The following is a 23,780-nucleotide window of genomic DNA, read 5'->3' on the forward strand; positions in this document are numbered from 1 at the left end:
AATGTTTTTCAAATATCAACTAACAGTACAATAAAACTACTTACATACAATATTATATATATATATACATATATATATATATATATATATATATATAATATTATATATGTAATATATATATATATAATATATATATATATATATATATATATATATAATATTATATATGTAATATATATATATATATATATATATATATATATATATATATATATATATATATATATATATATGAAAATGATTGTATGTATACATGTATGTAATTCCTATGTGCGGGTGGGAAACGTATACACGCATATACACAGAATAACACGCATATGCACGCCTTCAAAGTCATACATACCAGTATTCAACACTGGTTATTAGAATTTTGCACATATTTTCTAAGTTTTATCTATCGTACATTTCTATGTAATTAATATTTTTTTCATGTTTTTTTTATACATCTCTATGTATGTACAATTTGGGGTCAAATTATATAATGCACATATGCTTCATTGATATAGTGGATTTGCGAAAAGACTAATTTAAAACATTAATTTATGTGACATTGTAAAATTAGCAATGGTTTGCTTTTTTCTAATGCTTAAGAAGATATAATTTGGTACATTATAACAAAATGGTATTTTTTTACAGTCTCTTGAGAAGTTATATGATCATTATGTGTATATTAAATAATGTTTCTTTTATTAAATTAGCATAAAAATGAAATTATAAGAGCAAATTGTATTGTATAATTGTATTGTAAGATAAAATCATTGTACATACATAAGAAAAAGGCAATATTGCCGAAAGTTATGAAATTAATTTTATTTTCGTATTACATAGTGATAATCAAATTTAACCGATAATATGTTTCGATACTCTAATATGTGATTATATATAAGTATAATGCTTAACTTCTCTTTTTTAGATATGATGTAGAGTATAAACAGCATAAATTCGAGTACATTTCGAAATAGAACGTAGTTCTGATATCTTGTAATAAAATACACAAACACCAACAAATATGATTAAATATAATACTGCTCCAAATATAAAATAAAATTTCGTATAACCGAAGCAAACTTAAGAGGCACCCAATATGTGTGTGACTAGAAATTATACTTATTTTTCTACATGATGAAGTAATCACTTATTTCAATTGTACATAATTATATAGATTGTAATCCTCTTGATAAAATAATACATTTTTCAATAATAAGATTCATCCTGCTCTTAATTTTAGTTCACTGGATATCACTTGTAGTTATTTTAAAGATAAATAACAGTAAAAAATTTCAAAATTAATATCTACAACTGTTAATTAGAATTAATTGTAAGCATTCCAATTCCATTGTAAAACTAAGTATAAGTTTTGTTTTTTGTATATATAAGTAGGAGTACAAAAGTAAAGATAGTTGGCAATGTTTTATTAGAACTGGCATGTAATAATGACACACAGATATTATTTCTGTAAGATACGTAATAACTCTTTTTATGCGGCGCATAGTTAAGAGATTCAAATATTGGAATTCATTCACACCATTCCCAGCATTATCTACTTTTAACCTTTATATCAAAAGCATTCTTTTTTAAAGAATACTCATTAACATTGTGCTCACATTGCATTTGACTAGTAACAATAGTACTTTACTAGTACCACCTTGAAACAATATTTCGCGATATTTAAGCTGCGTTTATCTCATTCTCAGTTTTTAATTGCCACACTATTTCTTATTCTTGTTCTTTATAAAATTTGTGCCTTTAGAAAAATGGAAGTGTATCGATAGAATACAAATGGTAGAATTCGTTATCCATATAGGGAGACAATTTCTTTTCCTAATACCGCGATCATTGTATTTATACAAATCTTTATATGTTTCGTCGGTATTCATTGATCCTTCTTAACTGTTAGACAAACTTAATTTTCCCAAGAATATGTTGCATTTGCAATACTTCATCATTTTTAAAACTCTACAAAACACTTACCCAAGAACATGTTTTTAATTTATCTCCCTCTTTACTATTAATTTTACAGATGCATTCATGATCAATTTGTGAACAAACGAGCGTATTCCACATTTATGACATTGCTTACAATATTACTGCTGGTTTTAGAGTCTATGGTTTCATAACCATCTTACAGTTAATAACACTTTAACGTAATTAAGGTATTGTCTATTATAAATTTACGAGTTTTATATCGATAGAGGCAGCGATCACAAAGGGTGCACTGCAATTGCGTATTTTTCCTTTTTTTTCTTGTAATACATATATTCTTGAATTTTGAGATTATTAGTATTTTCATTTCTATAGAATGGAAAAATAAAAGACTTGTCTATCATGATACAGTAATAAATTATATACCACTGATAATTTTTAGAATAAATTACACCGCGTATTATTACTGCATTATGTACATGATGGTATTATAAAAAAGAAAATAAAAGCATTTTATTAAGCAATAATTATACGTAAAACATAATGTAAACAAGAACAGTACAAATAGGCGGTATAAATATATTTTTTTGGTTAATCTAATAATATTAAATCTAATATTTTTCCATTAACAGTATTGACATCTGGTATTAATTTTTATCATAATTTAAAATAAATATTAACAATAATTATTTAATACATTCAAATATGAGAAACGATATAAGCGTTATGACAGAGAAATGAATCGCATAAATAGCATAATATATATTTTATATATTATTATTCTTATTATTATTAGTAATAATTACTCAAGAAATTTATTAATTATAGCTTCATTAAATTAAAATAGGAAAGAAAAAAATCACAGACTACGCATATTAAACAAGTGCTGCTATACATGATTTCGTATATATGTCTGTATATAAAGTCTCCTTTTACTGTTAAGAAGTAAGTGCAACATATAAATCAAATATACAATACAGAATGTAACTGTACACATTGTTCTTCGGCATATAAAATACAAATACACATGATGTAGAAAAATATTAGAAATGATTAAGAGTCAAACATTAAAAACGAAAAATATGTTCGTGTTTTATAATATGTGCTTTACATATTAGAGATTTAAATGTCATGTCAGTTTTCAAATAATGTTTTTTAAAATTCTTCCAGTACAAACCTGTCGATAATGTGAAACAGGCCGATCACTATTAGGAAATAGCTTAATTCGTTAAAATAGTAAAAATATACAAGCAATATTATAAAATCGACAGGAGTGTATTGTAATATTAAGTTTATTTCATGGAGAAAAAGAGAAATGAAATGATCTCAATTCGCAACATGAAAGATTGTTGAAACCAAAATTGATTATACGAAAAATGCAGCGATCAATTTTTCTGTCTCTCTGGTAAAATAATCTACAATACAATGTATCTACGATACAATGTATCGTACAAAATATGAAAAAGTAAGGAAATGCACGCCTCGTTTCTCTTGTAAAAAAATTCGAATAAAAACATAAAAGGGTACGTTGCTATGTACATACATTCTCGCTGTACCCATTCTGAAACCAATAATTTATACGAAACCATACAATACATTACTATATTTAAATGCTGCTTTCAGCAGAATGCTGAGATCGTAATGACGAATAACAACCTTGACAAACTCTAACGGGCTTTAAAATCCCGAGTCTCGATATTTTCGATTCGAATCGGCTGCATCTGTATATAAAGTATAAAAATATTAACAAAATACTTATGTCAATAAGTATAGTAAAGTACAGTAAATATAGAAAAAGAATGCAGGTTGTAAATTTGTAATTTACTTAAATAATTTATAGTATCATAGTAACTTACTTTGAACAAAATACTTGTCCACAATTACGACAATGATGTCTCCTTTCATAAAGATTAAATCTAACTCCACAACCAACGCATGAATCTGCTCCTTCATCCTTAAGCCAATGATCGGCCACCGTACGTCCCGGTTGTTCACATACGCTCCATGAAAAGACTCTTCCCCTTGTATCTCCAACGTACACTGTCCTATGGTCTCTGTGATTTAATTAAATACTTAATTTTTTAATATTTTATATATTTTTCAAATAAAAAATAAGTTATAAATATTTTACCTTGATACTGCGAGGGCCGTTATAGATGCTGGTTCCGCATTATCCTTGCGATCATATGCAGTATGCATCGTTAATTTACTTCTAAATACTAATTGCCGTTGCCATTTAAAACCGTCCCTTAAGATATTTTGTGGATTAATTTTTTTAGGTTTAGTATCAGCTTCAGTAACCATGACGAAACTATCTGTTAAACTAGTATCACTTTTACTAGCTCGTAGAGCTCCTTCAGAATCTCCAGGATTATTAGATGACTCGCTATGAATTAATTTGATTGATAGTATTATAGTAAAAACCGAATAAATGAAAATATTTGTTCTAAATACAGAAGCTGTATTTAAGTACCTTGTTTGAGTACCCTCGCTATCTGCACGCCCACCACCTTCACTTTTACGAAACATTGGATTTCCACGACTCTTTCTACGAAGCACAATAGTAGGAGTATTATTCTGCGGCGATGGTTTATTACTGGAACCATTACTTGATTCGTTATCCGAGCATTCTTCTTTCTCTTCATGCAATCTTGATGCTTCTTTAGCATTTTCGGCTTCTGAAAGACTACTTTCTGAACCACTTTTTGCGAGCAAACTTGATCCTTCGGCAGAAATGCTCATCTGTTTAACTAATTCATGCACTCGTTTTTTCGTATTTTCATTTTGACTTTCATTTTTATTTGACTTCATATGTTTTTCTTTGGTAGCAGTAATTTCCTCTAGCTTCTCTTCTTCTGCAGGCACTTGTACATAATCCATCGACCACATCTACAAAAATATGATATTTTTTTATTTATGTACAATACTATAGAATTTAAATATTTTAATAAATGGCGTTATTTTTACGCGTGCTACGCCATCAGTCGATCCAGTCATAATAACATTCTGTGAATCCCATTCGTGAGTTTGACTGAAAGCAACGCATAAAATTTGCTGCATTCTGTCAGCACGACCAACACATGTATTAACACTAGCAAGTTCTTCGCCATTAATGCTCCATACATGTAACCAAGTAGCTGCACAAGTAGCTATGTCGCCCTATAAAAAATCATGTTACGTCTATGTGATATAAATCTATATTTTGCTCTTGTTAATTATACTTTACAGAATATATTAAACGTACTGTCAGTTCGTTTATAGCTACCGCTGCTACCGGTCCTGCATGTCCGCGAAGTTGACGAACAAATAAGCAACGAGACAAATCCCATATAATTGCAGTACCATCTCGAGATCCTGATACAATTACATTATATGCTGGACTAGACGATAAGCATGTAACAGCATCCGTGTGACCATACAAACATTGTTTAATAGAAAGTTGCCTTTTAGTATATTCCCAAACTGTCACAACCTATTAAAACAGTTCTGTTTCAAAGAATTGCTGAAACAAAAACTAAATTCAAGCAATAACTTACAGAACTTGTGCCAGCAGTTACTATTAATTTGGAAGACGGACAAACGCAAGCAACTATTTCACCACCACTTTGTATCATAGCTTCACAAACGAATATTGCTTTGTCACTGTCATAGTTCCCTATTCTGAGAGAATGATCTGCAAAACCCCATGCTACATACTTGTTATATGTTGGAGGAATAAGCGTCTTATTTTGTTCCACAGCTAACACTGCTTTATCAACATGAAGTATTTGTCCAACTGGACCTTTTAATTCTAAAAACGTAAATTACTAATTATGATTCACAATGATTCAATAACTAGATCTTTATATAATTATATAAACCTTTGATAGGTTGAAGTGACGGCTTTAAATTATCAAGATTATGAAAGAATAACTTGTCAGATGTAGTAATGCTTAAGCCAGGAGTAATAGGTCCTGGATCAATAACACTAGTTCTTTGGGTCATTTTTTTAGCTGGATGCGGTTTTTTAAACAACTGTTTTGGTATTTGGCCAAAATTATTAATAAATCCAATAGTGGCATTCTTCTTTAAAGGATCATCAATACTAGAAGAATACAATAAGAATTATAAAAGTCAAACCATAAAATATAATTGGGAAAAGTACTGCAAAATAAGTACTACAAAATCTTACTTGTAAATATCAACATTGCCTTCATAGAATAAATGATGAAATACATTAACAGCTTCAACCGCAGCAGGGCCGTTTTGTTTACAACCAAATATTAAGTCGATCCATTGATGAAGATGTTGTGATACATAATCACATTCTAGAGCGAGTCTATGCACGCGTATAAATTCTCGAGGATCCTGTTTTGCCCATGGTGGTAATACAATATCTCCCAATTGTACACCACTCTGTTTAGAACCTACAAATAATATATGGTGCTAATGTTTACAGTTCTATTAATAACATGTTCATGTCTGGCTTGTAATACTTACCTAAATCAAAATGATTTGAATTAACTAGAAATTCTGGAAGATAAAAGAATTCTGGTATAAGTTCTTTTACATCAGCCATATTATGTTTAGATGCTGAAAGCCATGCTTCCTTTATACTATTAAACATTCTATCGGCCAAATCGAAATGTCCACCCTAGAAATTTCATAATTCATGTATTACAGTAGTAATTAATTTCGTGCTATAAATTAGACCTTTTTATTTTTATTTTAATTAGTATAGACCTGTAATCGAAGAAAATGTTGTGTAAATGGTTCCATCCTCACTAGATACGAACAAACTATCATTGCAGAGGAATAATGAGTCCCATAATGATAAGGAGGTGTTTCTCCATGTGGATCATCCCATTCTTTATATCTGATTTAAATGTGAATTAACAGTTAAATTATTTTTCTTATATTAATTCATTTAGTTACATTACCTCTTTTTAAACTGTAATAACCGTTCTGGGCTCTGTGCACCCATAGGTTTACTAAAATCTCTAAATGTTGCAGGATCAGTGAGATCCAATTCTTCACTATCATAATCGGCCAAGATCCAGGGAAATATCGGATATTGCATTAAATCGTTATAGCTACGACCAGCTAAAGTATTAAGATGCATCAAATACTGGAAGTTGGATATTTCGCCTCTCTATAAAATAAATATTTCCATAAATAACTATAATATGAACAATATAAATTTAATACCACTTAAAATACTAACCACCCATCGTTGCGTAACAGAAGTTTCACCTATTAGATTCGAAAGTAAACCTGTAGCTTGTTCTACATTTGCTGTTCTCTTTTGACCAGCAACTGATTGTTGCGCGCTGTCAGCAATCGCTGTTGCAAATGTCATAAATCTTTGGTAAACTTTGTTTCTTACTTTACGAGGAAATGCTAATAAATAATTTCTACCATCTCCGCTAAATACTTCTAATGCCATTGGTTGTAACAAATACCTTCTTTTATGTACCTCCCTACAGGAAAACATGCAAAACGGGGTCACTGTTGTTGACGTGTCAAAATTAGATACAATAATCTAGTTTCACGTTGTATACAAATTTATTACCTGATATCCTCATAATTAAATTTTGAACATTGCCTCATAGCTCTGGATCTTCTCGGAGATCCCGGCGATGGTAAAATTGGCTCATAAGCTTCGGGTAAACTTTCGATATCTCTTATTTCTCTAGACTTTAACAGTGTGAATCCATCAACTACATAAAAATGTTCTTTTCCAAACAACAACAAACCTTCAGTTGTATCTAAACCTTGAATCCTAGCACACCTGAACATGTGACTTATCTGAAAATATAAAAAGTTTTTATATATAAATACTGCATATATTGATTATTATTTATTTATTTATATTTGTAGCAAAAGGAAAAAGACAAACTTTTTCATGTTCCTCTAATAGTCGTATCAAAGTTTGATTGTCTGGAACAGTCTGATTATTTTCTTCTTCTTGTTCATTATCCTCTGGTGCTTCATCAGGTTCACTAGCATGACGTTCTAATGTACATGGTACCATAGGAGGTTCACTTTCCGTAGAGGCATCGTTAACATTTAACGGTGTATCATCAATAACAGGATCGCGTTCACGTTCAAACATACCAGATGAATTACCAAGTTGCTTTAAATAGTATTCTTTACTATCAGTGCTTGTCGCAACTTTGTACTTCAATTGTTTCTATAAAAATCAAAATAAGTAAATTATTTTTTATCATTAATTAATATTCCTCTTCTTCTTTTAATAGTGGAGCTAGCTTACATTATCAGGATGCTCTAATTCAGGTCGATAAGGATAATGTATATAAAAAAGTTCATTTTTCATCATCTTCTTTCTCATTCTGCATGGGCCCTCGGTCATATCTAGCATCCACTTGTCAAGCCTAGTAGGAGTTGGCGGTCCCCATAGACCGCGTTCTCTTGTTAATTCAGTCTCGGTTTGTAACCACTCCTGTATAATGCAAAATTATTAATACAATTATTGACATTTCTTTTTCTTCTTTTTTAATGATCTCCTTACTTGATATACATATCGCTGGGTATGTTGATTAGTTTGTATATATTGCAAACGTTTCGCTGCAGCAAGTTCGCGAACTAATGCAATATGTTGCTCTGTCCATTGTGCAACAGTGTTCTGATGTAACCTCAATCTTACGCGTACAGATTCTTCTTTCCGAACTTTTGTTCTACTTGCTAGTCTTGTTAAACCTCCTGTTACTTTTTGGATTTTCTAAACACAATATGATTTTCTATACATTCTATTTTATATAAATTATTACTAGGATCTGTAAACGAATATTTACCGATTGTATTTGATTATGAAGTTCCCAAGGAACTCTATAAGAAGCTTTTCTTTCCATAACAACATAATTCAACCAAAGCTTAGTTGCAGCTTCATGTACTTGATCTCTCACTACCGATAATTCGGGAGCACGTTCGTTACCTATAGGTGCTGGAAGAGTAATTTTAAAAACTTCTTCTATAGCAGGCTTTTTACATACATATAACTCTTCCCAAACTCTTGTAGCTGCAACAGCCATCAGATTATGACCTTGATGAGATGTTAATCTATCATCACTGGCTTCAACTTGTGGATTAACGTGCCATGTTGTTTTCGTATTCGTATCAAGCATAATCTTTATATCAGCTGTCAGTTGCAATAAACAATAAGTCAAACAACCAATAAATTCTAATTCATGATTACCAGCGCCGAAAACTAACAATCTATAAAAAATATATTTAAATTAGATTTCATTTACAATTTGCAAAAAATTTTATTTCAAAAAACATTAACCTCACCTGTGGGTGGTAAGTTTATGCAAGGCTTCTAACACAGCCATTTGATCGGCTATAGAATCCGTTGCTCGTGACAATAAAAATAAAATTGTTCTGTTTAAACAGTGATGAAGTCCTTCCATACTAACGACACCTGGTCGTCTTTTTGCTTGTCCAATTAATTTTACAATAAAATCAAACACTTCATGTGGGTCTTTCGTCAAAGCACCTGTATATTATCAAATAATCGATTCGAAATGATAAATATTCGATTATGCAATTGGCTATAAAAAGTGAAAATTTGGAAATTTACCTTGCCACAATTTGTCAACTATTCTGGCTGCAACGTAACACACATTACTTGTTATATTATTAACTGATCCACCAGGAACGACAGGTAATGCTGCTTGTTCTCCAATTAGAACGTCTGCAGCTAACAGATGCTCCATTAAAATAGATAGAATTTCTGTTTGATAACGTGTCTGTTGCCCTGTAGATGCATGTTCTGGCCATGCTTCTAAAACTAAATCAATTGCTGGTGGAGATTTTGCACTAACAGGCAGAGAAAGGGAATCTACTACAATAACTCGCATGAAATCCATAACAAATTTCTTTGCTGGATGATTTGTTAAGCCAACATCCTTTGATGGAGATCTTACTAACACTGGTTCTTGCTAAAATAAAATTTTATTGTAAATTTTCTTTCTTATTAAAAAGATTATCATTAATCTTTAAATTTCACCTCATCTGCTGGAGTACTAGCCCCACTACTATCTTGACTAGAGCTTGCAGGTTTTGGAAACAAAGTACCAGCTAATGCACCCAATACTTCCGCAGACATAAATACTTGCATAAAATCAGTGAAATTATGATAAAGGAAAAAAAGGAACTGTATTATTGTCACTGGATAATCGCTTAACCAATCAGGCAAAGATTCAGGGCTATTAAATAAAAATTATACATGTTAATATATTATAAAGTAATTAATTGAAAAAGAGATAAATTTCAATTATAAACTTACTTGATTGAATAATTATTCAACATTGTTCGTACCATTGCTAATAAAGTTACCACAGCCTCAGGACAAAGATTGATTCTACTAGCAAAAGAGGATAGTGTATGATTTGCGGGGACACCAAACAAGAAGTTCCATACATTGTCCAAATCCAGCTGTTATCATAAAACATAAATATTTGTTATATTTACGCTTGATTTAAATACTGTAAGACATAAAATAGTTTGCAACTGTTACTGAACTTTTAAAATAACTTTGGAATCAGTAGGCAATAATTTTACGGGTTGTCCCATCATGAGAGCAATAAAAAGAAAATACAATTCTGGGACAAGATCTACATGCTGCGGTAATAACCATCCTAAATGTTGAAATCCTGGTACATGAAGGCCAGATGGTTTAGTTTCACCACCAGTTATTTGCTGATGACAACCTAGAAATATAGAAATAAGATATAATATAAAAGTATGAAATACAACTATTTAAAGCTTAATAACTTTTTTACACATACCAAGTGCTAATACCATTTTATTATGGTCTGTATGGCGTAACCAACCACCATTACTAGTTCCTTCTTTAAATTTTTGTAATATTGATTGTACAGAACAAATGGCTACTAAAATTCGTAACCCCCATATTACGGTGGTACTATGAAGGCCAGATTGAAGAAATAGTAATATCCAATCTAAACCTAATACTTTAGCTAATTCCTCACACATACTACAACACATTATTAAGTTAATACAGAAACTATAGTGAGTTTGTTTACATATCTACTTTCTTCATTTCACTTACTTTACATTCACTTTGGGGCCATTAAATAACAGAGAGTGTAAAAGCTGCAAAGAACGATTTCGTAAGAGTATGTGTTCCCCTTCTCCTTCTTTATTTCCTTCGCTTTCTCGAAGAATTAAATGCTTTTCCGAACTTTGAGGTAATGTAGCAACAATAAATTGCCCAAACCTATAAAAGATATTATTGATATACACATACAATATAATTATATTTTTTAGAGTATGTTAAATTACCAAAGTAAATCAGCTTGTCTTGGTTGACTTAATAGAATACTTAGTAATGCAAGCAAAATTTGTCTCGTACTACTTTGTTTTACATCACTTAAAATATGTAGCAATTTGTGTACTAATTGCAAATCTCTCATTAAACGTAAATTTGTTCTTTTCTCACTTGATTCTGCTATTAATTCATATAAATGTTCTAGAAGTGATCTTAAAAGTTCACCAGGTGCTTCATGCCAAATCTAAAAGTATAATGTTTTATATCTTCATAATGTTTGTTCTGAGGATAAATTATCTATCAACAATAAAAAGAAATCGTACTTGCAAATCGCATAGAAGATCTTGAAATGCCATAACATTAGGTATTGCACTAGTTTCTCTACCACTGTCTACTGTACCAACAAGACTGAATGTAAGATGTAAAATATGACTATTTAAAAGAGGACATTTTCTTCTTAGTAACATTGCTAATGTTTGATATCCCCTTCTGCGATCCATTTCTTGTTGCGCAACTTGGTTGGATCTCACAACACACACTAAAGCTTTAACAGCAGCGTATAAGGATTCTACATCTTGGGCCATAGCTATTAAACCTGTTAAAACGAATGATTATCTTTTAAATTTTTGTTTAAATAAATACTTAAATATATTTTAAAATACAGATTGGTAAAAAGTTTTACCTAACAACACTGAACATCCTCCTACATTATCAATCATTGTAGCTACAGGTCGAGGGCTAAAAACTCGAACACCGAGATATCCAACGACTACACCACCAAGTGCTCGTGCTGGTCCACTTAGATGTCCTGCTGAATTATGAAGAACTCTAATAGGAGTGGCATTTTCGTGCGATGACATACCAAGCTGTCAAATAATAACAATATTTAATTAATACATACAGAAGATATGTTTATAAATGGAAATGGCTGTACATACCTGTTTAGCAATTGATTTGTTATCAGTCCGACTATAAACTTTCCTAATTTTAGCTAATGTTAATTGGGACATTGCTTTAGCATTTAATCCAAATACAACTTTTTCTTCTGCAACAAGAGGCATTAAAGGCTCTTGTCCTGTATAAAAAATTAAGTTTTTTTAATTAAATAAAAATAAATGTATGGACTTGTATAAAATTTATATTAATACCTGACAGTTGTGGAGCTTGCAAACTTCCCATATAATGTGGGCCTAATTTAAATAATGTTGTTATGTTTTGAGAGTTAAATACTTCTTCTATTAAGTGACATGGTCCTTGTTTCCATGTTAGTCTAGAATACCGTCGCCAACAAGGTGGTGTACCTATATACCCATATACTGGAGATGCTACTGTCAAATTTGCTGCTCCTCCTCCAGGAACTTGTGTAATATAATGAAGCTTTTGACTATGAATATGTTGACCATCCAAGTATAACGAGAAACTTGAATTTTTTAAAACAGCACGATTTAGTACAATAGCTATATGATGCCATTGACCTTCATGAAGCAAGTCTGGACACCAGACTCTTGCACCACATTCACCAGTTCCTTCTGGCTCCCATTCACTTACATCTGAAATTTTTATTTAATTTGTAGATAAGGTTTATGTTGTAGAAAAGATTAGGAGTAAGTAAGAATAAGGACTTAAAGAGAAATAAAAGATTAATAAAACTTACTTTGCGGTAACGGTGTTTCTTGTGTAGATACGATAATAGCTTTGTCTCTTGCACTAAGCACTGCAGTTAAACAAATCAAATCCCTTGTTGATTGTGGAATACGAACTAATGTTAGCAGTCGCACACAGTGAGGGTCAGTTCTAGGATCACTAAATTTGTCAACACATATCCATGTGCTATAAGTCAGACCAGTTTGTGGAGGAAATAACCTATCACCTAAAAAATTAACATCGGATGCAAACGCAAATCTTTTATAAATGAAGAATATGTATTCTTTAATACTTACATCTTAAAGATATTTAAGACTTACCAGAACCAATCCCACCAAGTACGCTACTATCAGCAGCTACCACTGTAGGTGGAGTTGTACTTTGTGGTGCAACACTAGGTAAATATAGACATGCAAATCCTTCAGCACTCATATCCAGTTCTACGAAAGGCGGTAAAGTACAAGAACCGTGTGCTCGAAAATCCTTTGGTGTTGTCATGGATACTAAAGTTTTAATACGCGTCAATGGCACGGGTCCGCCTCGAGGTTTATTTAGTTCAATATCATCGAGTGAAATACAGCATAATGGATCACCCAAACGCAAAAATTCCCTTTAATTACAAAAATTTTATATGGTGCATATACAAATATTACTTTTGATTAGTATTTCTCTAAACTTTCTTTTGCATCTTACCTTAAATCACGTGGTTCTAAGGATTGCGCTGCGAGTCTTTCTATAATATATTGTAATGGTTGATGTAAAGGATGTGTTTCATCTTGCAAAGCTATTCTACCTATAGATAACAATTCACCCGCCATTCCAGCATCACACATTATTTGTTGGTTTCTTTCGGATCGCACTAAACTTTTAATAATTTCTGCGACATATAATTGTAAAGCTAAAGCCATTTGTGGATTGGATGGTTCTGAGATTGATGGAAGTAAATATAACATTCCAACAACTATGCCAGGATGAACTACAATTGGTTCAGGAGTAGGTGGACTCAGATTTAAAGAATTTATACCACTTTTCTTTCCGCTTCCCGGTGAATCGAAAGATCTTTGTTGCTAAAAATAATATAATATTTAGTTTAGTAATTTAATAACATTCATTATTATGTACTATAAATCAAATTTAAGAACCACCTCAACGCTATTTTGTTTATGATTTGGCGATCTCATTCCTAGACCTGCCAAATTTGGCTTATCAAAAGAGTCAAGTGCTACATCATACAGAAGTCGTAGTAATAAGCATGCATATGATAATGTCTTTGGTATAACATCTGAGAACACGGGTTCTAATACGCTTCCAGTAAATAGTGCTGATAACATATTATGATAATTCGTAGTTGGTATTATATCTATTTCAGTAAGCTTCGTCTGTGTTGAGAAACATCCAAGAAGTCGCAAAGTGTCACACAAACTTGATTGGCATATCTGTAAATCAAATATTATATAAATATTTGTATAAACACCTATTATTGTATAATTATGTTATTTACAATCGTTCTCTCTTTTTTACTCTGTAAATATTAATAAATAAATATTTACTTCATGGTGGAAAAATTTAGCATTTGCTGGTTCAAATCTCATAGCTGTACTTATAGTGTGAAATACAACGTGTAAAAGAGTCAGTAACTGTGCTTCTTCCTGTGGCGTTCTTTTTATTATGTCGTTACAAGGTTCTGTACTCTCTGATCTTTGTATGCCTAATTGGCCTTCTAAAGACACTAAGACGGACATAACATACACAAAACCTCCCACTTTTCGAAAGACAGTCCTAGTTCGATGAGATTCTCGCAAACAAGCCAATAGAGACTAAAAAAATTCGAATACTTTATAGTAATGTTAAAAAATTTAAAGATTAATAGTGATATCAAATACACCAACTTTTAATATATGTGTTTTTAAGACTAAGGCATTAGAAGGTGCTGAATGCATAACACCTAGTAATGTAGCCATGTCATCGTCTCCTCCTGCACTAAGTATTAATTCTCTAACAATACCAAGTGCTTGATATCGACAATCCATATAGGGCACGAGATTATGAGCACAACGTGCCCCACCGCATTCCCTAAACACATTAGCATTCTGAATATTGCTTGCTAATAATGTTGTCAAGGCTTCCATTACTAAGGCACCCAATCGCTCATCTTCTTGGCAGATTTGATATTCTAAAAAACAACAGTCTTTGTTTATTTGATTTATATATATGCATATTAAATAAAACATGTTATTTGAAAATAAAAAAAGGTATGAAAATATTAATACCTAATCCTTGATCTTGTGCAGCTTGTTTATCTTTGAGTAGAGTTGCATAACGATGAAGACAGGTAACAAAGACTTCTAACATACCCACTTCTCTGTATACATCTTTAAATATATTATTATGTCTGAAAAGGTACGTTTTCCGGAATCAATATAAAGTATGTATAGTCGAATAAGTTGTATAATTAAAAAACACTGCTTATTACCTGAGTATATTAAGGAGTGTTTCCATGCATAATATACTGCAACTGGTTGAATTATTTGTTTTGAGTAGTATAGACAGAGATATAAGTTCCTTACAAGGCACAAAATTAAGTTGAAATACTATAAATTCTAGTAGTTGAAAAAGCTTCTCTTGTATTTCTCGATTTTTTAGGTGAATTTTTTCTGCAAATTGGGATAACGTGTTTTGCCCTTCAAGAATAAAATAATTGGCATTGTCACTATGATATACACTAGATATTGCATCAAGGATTGTACAACATAAGAGTGGTGAATTGGACTTTACAAATACAGACTGTAATACTTGGAATGCTTGAATATTTCTGACGCTTCCTCCTGCAAAAGTTAATTTATTTTTAACTCTAGGTGATATACTTACTTTATTATGCTTTATTAAATAATACTAGGAAAATTTAAAATCATATATTGAAATATTTATACCTCTATTACTCGGTTGAGGTAAAGTAAAACCAAGCATTTGGAACAAAGATCCCATACTAGCTTGACTTGGCTTTAATTCTGTATGGCCACACATTGTTAGAGAAGCCAACATAAGCACTAAATTCCGAATGGCATCTTGTGCCTCTGCTCTACTATCTTGTTCTAATCTTGATGGGGCATGTCTAAGATCATAAATTAATAATGGTATTGTAAATATTAATATCGTTATGATATTAAATACTATACTAATAAGATTAATTTATATAACTAATATTATTACAGTTAGAAAATTCTTACTTTAACAAAAATTCTGATAAAAAGATATATCCTTGACAAGCACGAAAATCGTCTAGAAGTGTTTGAGATACCTCACTAGAATCTTTTAAGAAACAAAATACTGTAACAAACATTTCTACCACTTCCAATGGTGCCAGCTCAGGTACACGTTGCATATTATCAACACATAGTGCTATACATCCTTTATCTACAATTAAAAGCGACAGTATTTCATATTATTTAGCAAATTTGAAAAACATATTTAGTTCATGATTAAATAGATTAAACTTAAACTTATACTTACTATGAATGTAGCTTACTACATTTTGGGTAAGTCCATGTCGAGATAAAGTCATTAATACTTCTGCCGCACTTTTACGCCACATCACATTATAGTGAGGGCACCAACTAGTTATTGCTGAGAATAATAAAGTTAGATCATCTTTGCGTGCAAGTTCTTCTGCGGGATATGGATGGCTACATAATCTCACCAATAACTGTAAATTAACATTCGTTTAATTGCTTAAATAAAAATTTAAAAAATCAAGGGTATATAAGAGATATGTACTTGTACAAATATTTTTTGTAATAATATTCTACGTTGTTTTGAAGTATATTCACTATTTGTATCTGTAATATCAGCCTCGTCGTCAATCATTTCAGGCAAATCAAAAAATAGATACAAACATTTTACCAATGTTGATGGAACAGAAGCAGTAGTCATTGCCTAATAAAATATACATCTATTAACACATACAGCAGTTTACATTAATTAGAATAGTGAAGTATAATTGAAATGTATACCTGTATTACAGAAGTATCACCTGCTGCAAGCAAGTTTAATGCAGATAGTAACATCCAGCCATTGCTTGATTCTTCACTATTCTCAATTTCTAAAAATTGTACAATGGCACAACTTGCAGTTTCAGTACTCTGATTACTTGCCCTACTACTGATTTCAAATACCATTAACTTAGATACTTGTTGTGTAAATGCCAAAATGTCCCAAAATTTTTCACTCATATCTCCTGTTGGACTAGATCCAAATACCTAAATGTCAATTAATCTAAGTTAATAATTTAGCTAGAAAGAAAGAAAATTATTGAACTTCCATTTATGTAATATGTGAATACTGACCTTGCAAAATAATGGCAACATATTATATAATTTATCATTACGTTCAGCATCAGAGAGGAGATGTGGAGGATGGGTATATTCAGAAAAAAGTTTTTTAAGGTGCATAAGACCCAAAGCAGTATGTTGAGGATTTATACTTCCAGTACAATCATCTAAACCACCAGTACTGCTGGAACCCATGCCTCCAACACTAGTACCCCCTCGTAGTTTACGCATTATGTTCATATTTAATACTTGCTAAAAACACACAAATGACATGTATGAAGACCAGAACATAAAAATTTAATATTAATTTTTTAAAAACTCATATCACCGATATATTTTTTACTTACATCATTCATATTATGGTGAATATTAAATACATTTTTTTAGTACCTTTATACATATATTATATGTTTTATAAAATGGAATCTACATTTTTAACACACTGATAGTATTTTTAACATATAGGAAGGATATATAAATAATATTACAAGGATTTACATAGTCAGCATTCTTCTACATAATAAACATAAGATATTCATGAAATTACAGAAATACAATGTAAATTATTAAACTTGCAGTAGAAAATGCTCCTTTGAAGCAATTATTAATGAATTGTGAGATCATAAAATATATATATATATGCTTATATATGCATACTATTTATAAAGTACATAGTTAAAATTCATTAATTTTTATAGTATTTATGATATTAGTTACATAAATTTTAGATAAAAATAAGTAGTTATAATTTTTCGAACTGTTATTATATTGTTATTAATGTTATTATATAAAGCCAACTAATTACAGGAGAATATATGTGCTTGTATAAAAAAATTTTACATATAAAAAACGGTGTAATCGTACTTTGATATAGCAATAATATTAAAAATTATATGATGTTAAGACTCACACAACTAAATGGAATTGAAAACAAATATAGTTCGAAAACAATAAATGAATCTTTCAATAAAGGGATCAGTAATTTGTAAATGTTGATATGCGGTAGTACAATTTGTTTAAGCACTTATTGTGCTGTTATTCGAAACGTTAACATATCGGAGAACTTATAACATGTGAAAATGGCACATTGTTGTGTAAGACAAAACGAAACACTATTATCCAGTTTATTATACACATGAGTCAATTTTTTCTGCACGTGTCATAATAATTTTTATATTTTCAATCTGTGACACTACTTTTCATCGAACGCTTAGTCCAATATTTACGTCTATCTCCTGTCAAAATGTCAAGTTAGAATGAAGTTACAATGACTCTCCGTAACCGCCCACGGTTCTTACAAATAAAATTCAGACACCGTCCTGTGAATATGCACCGTATTCTTTACTAATTATTTAGTTATTACCTGAAACGCGTCACAAGCCAGAAAATCCTACATTTTCTTTTGGGAAATTGTCCTTTCTGTGAGAGTATTTAATATTTCAGTGGTAGCAGCCATCTTCGACGATATTCGACGATTTCTTCGGTCCACAGCCGACACGATACGTCGATAAGTATCACGTGACTGCTAATAATCACAGATCTATTCACTTTTTGAATCTGTGTTACCTCCTTATGTTCATATACAATAAAATATTATTGTCGTTTACTTTATATTATATTAATTATAATAAAAAATTAATCGCAGAAAAGATATGTGATGTTATATATTTACATCTGAAGGCGTTTACATATGTAGGTTAATTATTAATGAAATGATACAGTAATAATAAAAAGACAATGCTTGCAAAATTAATTAGTTTTTTATTTATTTTTGTTATTACATTATATACAAAGTATGTATGTCTATTTAGAAAGTCATGTGTGAAAATGTAATTGTTTACACCTTAATTTATATATTTAAAGATCTTTAACTTGTTGATTGGAAAAAGTCTGAAATTTTTCTTTGTCCAACTTTCTTGGTTGGCGATTCGTGTTTATGTGAAGGTACAGAGATTTCACTTAAAGTTTGAGTTGATTCCTGTATATTATGCGAGTTTGTAGATATCGGTATTGACTGACGACTTTCATCTTTAGTCGATTTACTGCAACCATTATCTAAATATTGTGAAATAAGCTCTTGCTTTGAATCTAATAATTCCAAACCAGATAATCGATGTTCTTGAATTGTTTTAGCTTGCGCCGTATCCTCTAAAAGTCTCCATAAAGATGATTTCTTTTTTTTCTCTGTACTATCCCTATCGTGAATTTGCCCTTCTTTTTTTTTTATATTATCTTTACCCTGAATCTGTTCTTTTTCTACAGTTCTTTTAACATCTACATATTCTTCCTTTAAAATCTCTGTTTTCTTTTTATCTATACCATCTTCATCAACATTTGTTAACCAATCTTGTATTTTTTCTTCTTCTATTTGCGGATACTTCTTAACATCCAAATGAAATAATCTCTTTTCTCCGTTATTAACGCATTTACTTTTTCTAAAAACTTCTTTCGTTGTAGAAATTTTTGTGTGAATATTTTTACTGAAATGTTGAGTAATTGGTTTTATTTTACTTCGATTATATAAAAAACGATAGAAATCTGAATTTCTTGTTGAAGCAAATTCTTGATACTGCACCAATAATGAAAAAATGTGAGCTAAAAATATATAATATATATAACATTTAATATATATTTAATATATATAACATTTATATATAATATATATAACATTTTTTAAATAATTCTATACATTCCAAATAACTAAAACATATTCTAATGTAGACCAATACCTATATTTGTTTCATGTTTTACAAAATGCATGTAGATTTCAGCAATGTCATCTCGTAAATTTGTGTCTCCAAAGGTAAAGTAAACCATTGATCGACCTGCTACAGCTGCTGCCATTAACTGCAATAAAACTTTCAGTTTTGGATTTCCACGAAATGCACCGCATCCCCAATTCCCAGTTGCAATAGGTGGCAGGTTGTTTTTACTACCTTCACAACCGACAAATCCAACATATGCCTACAAAAAATAATATTGCTAAATTTTGTACAATTAATTGATTAAGAATCAACTATCTAACATAAATATAGACATCGACTTTTAACCTTATTAAGTTCTCTTATTATATTATTTATGTTAAATTGCGCTTCTGAGTGCGTAAAATACAGGGCATCGATCGCAACAATAGATGTTAGTCGTCTTCCACTGCTATCTTTAGGTGTTTCATCAACATAGTCTCCCATCCATTTAAAGCTGTTACTATAACCTTTGTATTTACTATATCTTTCAATACCACTGACAATTAATGCTTCAGTATCGTCTAATTCTTCTGTAACAAGCATTGTTACCATCAATTCAGGACAAATTACAAATCTTATCTCTTCTTGTACACATCCTAAACCAAGAACTCCACCACCTACATATCTAGAAGAGTTTTCAATTTTTATAACAAATATCGCTTTAGTTTAATATTGACTACAAAAATATAAGGTACCTATTCGCAAAATCCACTTGCAAAAATCCAGTTCCTTCTGCTTCTATCGTCCCTTTACTTGTAGTATGTAAGGGTAATAGTTTTTGTACTTGTTCATCCCATTTTGGGCAATCAGACTTAGGAATATAACGCCGTTGTATTGTTACCACACCTTCTGGGGCTGCTCTATGGAAAAATTATAATAAATAATGTATTGATTCTTTACTAATACTTCATTAAATAAATCGTAACGTATCCACCTTTAGATGTTACTCTCCGAAAATAATGAAATATACATTTCATCTTCTCCATTACAGATTCACACTTATTCCATTTTTCCTCTTTATATGCTGAAAACAACCTATGTAAATGTATATATTAATATATTAAGTGTATATAACTATTAAATTACGTATAATTAGTTCTGCTAGTACTACTGTTTGGTTAATTACATTTGTATAGTATGATCTACTTTAATCCTATTAAAGGTTATAATCATATAACAAAATACCTATTGAAATTGATGTATGGATATCTTCCATATTCAGATTGTGGATTAGTTGAGTTACGTCTTGGAAATGTACAGAAAAATGCATTAGCTAATAAAGAGGCTATTTGTAACTGGCTAAGACTGATTGTGCCATTAGTGTGACGTTTCAAAAGAGGCACTGAACTAGTTACCAAAACAGGAAGTTGCAAAGCAAGCTGAACCATCTTTGGCATCAAAGTTTCAAAGAAATTATTTGTTTCATCTTCATCAAGTACCTTTAACATGAAATTATTGTATAATGAGAATATATAAAGAGTACATTGTGAAAAAGGTATATAAAATTTAAGGTTTTACCTCAGAAAAAAAATGATGCAGTGCAGTAAAATCCCAACGCTGTGCATATGTGTGATTATAAGAAAGTATTGCATTTTCTAACTGATGAGTCGAAACAAAACTTTGAAGTAATGATTCCTGTATTATTTCCCATCTGTTTCGACAACGTCGAGATCCATTCTGTAATAATAATTATATCATTTAGAAATTGCAGAGTAGAAAATAATACTAGGTTTTACTCGTTGTCATCTCTCACTTACCTCATCTATTGGATACACACTACGTTTTGAATGCGGCATCCTAACATAATCTTGACACCATTTTTCTACTTGATGAGTAGGATATGGTTTTGGCGTTCCACGTGCCGGTAATGGCAACTATTTTAAATAATTTTTAAGTTAAAATTCATATGCATTAATGAAAAATATTTATTCAATTTAACCCATACCGATATTAATACTATATGAGATGGAGAAGGGCAAATAGGTGGTAACTCCTGGCTATCATATACACCTAGACCTTTACGTATCTCATCCATGCTCACACCTTTCCATTCAGGTACATCATCCAAAGGTTCTGGTCCATTAACATCAATAGACATTGAGCTTGCTTTATGAAATGAAATGCAATTGAATAACCAATTTCAAAAAAATATACAAAATATTGTATGTACATATAACATAAATAGTATACACGTAGTTTTAATTTTCCCGGACAACAAATCTTCAAAATTAAATGTGCTCAATTAATATCTTACAATCATCAGAATTTACAGGGTTATTTGTCACGTTATCTATATCATTGAAGATATCCGGAGATAGCGTTTCTTCGTCAAACGAGAATCCAGGATCCGACATAATTCTTGAACTGAGAGAATTACAAATAATATATAGTAATGGTGGAAAATAACAATAAACAATACAGTGAAATGAGATGAAATAAAGTTCTTACGTACAAAAATAAAATGACGATGTTTAAAAGCTACATAACGCGTCTCGAAAATAAGGTAATCTTGAAGTGGCAATAAATTATCACAATACTGACAAATTGTTCGGTAATTCTTTAAAATTTCGTTCCAAGAATGTACGATCATTAAAACCGAAGTTACGCGTATATTGCTTTGGCGCCACAATTCTTCGTGTTGATAAACGTATTGCGGGAAAATTAGACATAACGGTACACAAACAGAAAATTATATATATTAATATCAACTAATGTTTCTATGTATATATATATGTTATATTAAAAGTTACATTTGCACTTCACATCTGAATGTTCTTTACACCTTTATAAAACAATACATAATATTTCGTAAGTACGTAAATTGCATGAAACATAAAGTATTATGGTATGAATCGTTCGAATGAATCGATCCATTTAGGGGAAATACATCTAATAGGGGAAAAATATTTACCTCAAATATTCCGAAATTAAATGATCAAAAAAATCGCTTATGTGAAACACAAAATGTTAATTGTTACTTTTATTAGAAATTACATATACTGGTAGAGAATTTGTCAAAGTAGATCGTACATTGTGTATATAATTCCATTATATTGTAGAGTTGTTTGTTATATGTAGCAAGTAGCTACATATAAGTTTTTACATAGTTACGTACAGAATACATTTCTTATATTTTTGTACTAATTAATACAAATAAAAGATATAAATAAATATAATGTTAAACCAATTAAAACATCCAACTTATACTACAATCATTGACTAAATACAGGATAGACTTGACAATTATATGGCACTTCGTGTGTCACGTTCTGAAATACCGACATTGAAAGAGATCAGAGATTAGTATATCTTACGCCCTCAGTGATTTGCTACGGCAAATATAAGAATTATATTCAACTTAATTGTCAAAAATCTTAAAAATGGATGTAGCATTTTACAGGACATCGAATCATTGACTATGAAATTACAAATTATAAATAACTTATTTTGAGAAATAAAATCATTTACCTTCTCATTTATTTTTTATTATTACAAACATATAATTTATTAGAAAGAATTGGATAGTTTATGTGAAAAGTTTTGAAACTTGTGTTGAAGATTTGAAAATGAATATTGTGGCTGAGTGACGTAATAATCGATAAACGCACCTTATCGATTATATTTTTGGTTTGTCATAATAAAAATGTCACAATAAAATATTATAATAACAATGGGGTAGTATTTTTTGGTATGAAAATGATAGTTTTAATCTCAAAGCCGATAACTTTGAATTGATGAAGTTTAAAGTATTCACAACTTGAATTTTGTGCGAATACTTGTATTAGTCATATTTAACTGTCCGCGTCTGTTCAATTTTCAAATTTGCAAGGTCTTTACATATATTTTATT

At 30.5% G+C, this 23,780-nt stretch overlaps 2 protein-coding genes across 4 annotated transcripts; both read right to left on the reverse strand.

Moving 5' to 3' along the window:
• Nucleotides 1–724: 724 nt before the first annotated feature.
• bchs (WD repeat and FYVE domain containing 3 bchs) lies at nucleotides 725–18,673 on the reverse strand. Its single transcript, XM_033338834.2, has 45 exons — nucleotides 18,551–18,673; nucleotides 17,203–17,439; nucleotides 16,870–17,115; nucleotides 16,634–16,792; nucleotides 16,370–16,562; nucleotides 16,087–16,273; nucleotides 15,790–15,971; nucleotides 15,333–15,684; nucleotides 15,130–15,251; nucleotides 14,749–15,032; nucleotides 14,410–14,676; nucleotides 14,005–14,295; nucleotides 13,553–13,926; nucleotides 13,180–13,469; nucleotides 12,870–13,085; nucleotides 12,364–12,765; nucleotides 12,154–12,290; nucleotides 11,898–12,081; nucleotides 11,539–11,810; nucleotides 11,230–11,459; nucleotides 10,997–11,164; nucleotides 10,713–10,921; nucleotides 10,447–10,634; nucleotides 10,211–10,359; nucleotides 9,932–10,130; nucleotides 9,503–9,863; nucleotides 9,214–9,418; nucleotides 8,718–9,138; nucleotides 8,435–8,644; nucleotides 8,177–8,365; nucleotides 7,802–8,095; nucleotides 7,475–7,710; nucleotides 7,127–7,382; nucleotides 6,843–7,054; nucleotides 6,646–6,778; nucleotides 6,403–6,556; nucleotides 6,095–6,329; nucleotides 5,784–6,007; nucleotides 5,460–5,713; nucleotides 5,168–5,395; nucleotides 4,891–5,082; nucleotides 4,397–4,812; nucleotides 4,055–4,309; nucleotides 3,780–3,977; nucleotides 725–3,644 (listed from the first exon to the last, which is right to left on the reverse strand). The coding sequence occupies exons 2-45, from the start codon at nucleotides 17,425–17,427 to the stop codon at nucleotides 3,530–3,532; spliced, it is 10,314 nt and encodes a 3,437-aa protein (XP_033194725.2). The 5' UTR covers nucleotides 17,428–17,439; nucleotides 18,551–18,673; the 3' UTR covers nucleotides 725–3,529.
• A 255-nt stretch (nucleotides 18,674–18,928) lies between these two features.
• LOC117159216 (poly(ADP-ribose) glycohydrolase) lies at nucleotides 18,929–22,861 on the reverse strand. Of its 3 annotated transcripts, none has more exons than XM_033338843.2 (11): nucleotides 22,843–22,861; nucleotides 22,186–22,295; nucleotides 21,877–22,037; nucleotides 21,689–21,805; nucleotides 21,450–21,608; nucleotides 21,117–21,370; nucleotides 20,866–20,966; nucleotides 20,627–20,786; nucleotides 20,238–20,556; nucleotides 19,917–20,151; nucleotides 18,929–19,782 (listed from the first exon to the last, which is right to left on the reverse strand). In XM_033338843.2, exons 2-11 carry the CDS (start codon nucleotides 22,283–22,285, stop codon nucleotides 19,055–19,057), a joined length of 2,334 nt encoding a protein of 777 aa, XP_033194734.2. In that variant the 5' UTR covers nucleotides 22,286–22,295; nucleotides 22,843–22,861; the 3' UTR covers nucleotides 18,929–19,054. The 3 variants fall into 3 exon arrangements, with proteins under 3 accessions (XP_033194734.2, XP_033194732.2, XP_033194735.2); XM_033338841.2 differs by lacking the exon at nucleotides 22,843–22,861 and adding an exon at nucleotides 22,384–22,671; XM_033338844.2 differs by lacking the exons at nucleotides 22,186–22,295; nucleotides 22,843–22,861 and adding an exon at nucleotides 22,682–22,749.
• Nucleotides 22,862–23,780: the final 919 nt, after the last annotated feature.

This window comes from Bombus vancouverensis, chromosome 10 (genome assembly GCF_051014615.1).
Source record: "Bombus vancouverensis nearcticus chromosome 10, iyBomVanc1_principal, whole genome shotgun sequence".
NCBI classification, from domain to species: Eukaryota; Metazoa; Arthropoda; class Insecta; order Hymenoptera; family Apidae; genus Bombus; species Bombus vancouverensis.

Coding starts and splice junctions, on each gene's coding strand:
- LOC117159216 (XM_033338843.2), bottom strand. CDS start 22,285: ATGTCGGATCCTGGATTCTCGTTTGACGAAGAAACGCTATCTCCGGAT. Junction 21,371..21,449: donor TGCATCATTTTTTTTCTGAG/GTAAAACCTTAA, acceptor TTCATGTTAAAG/GTACTTGATGAAGATGAAAC. Junction 20,557..20,626: donor CAAGTGGATTTTGCGAATAG/GTACCTTATATT, acceptor AAACTCTTCTAG/ATATGTAGGTGGTGGAGTTC.
- bchs (XM_033338834.2), bottom strand. CDS start 17,427: ATGAACATAATGCGTAAACTACGAGGGGGTACTAGTGTTGGAGGCATG. Junction 10,131..10,210: donor TTGAATAATTATTCAATCAA/GTAAGTTTATAA, acceptor TTTATTTAATAG/CCCTGAATCTTTGCCTGATT. Junction 5,396..5,459: donor TAACTGCTGGCACAAGTTCT/GTAAGTTATTGC, acceptor CTGTTTTAATAG/GTTGTGACAGTTTGGGAATA.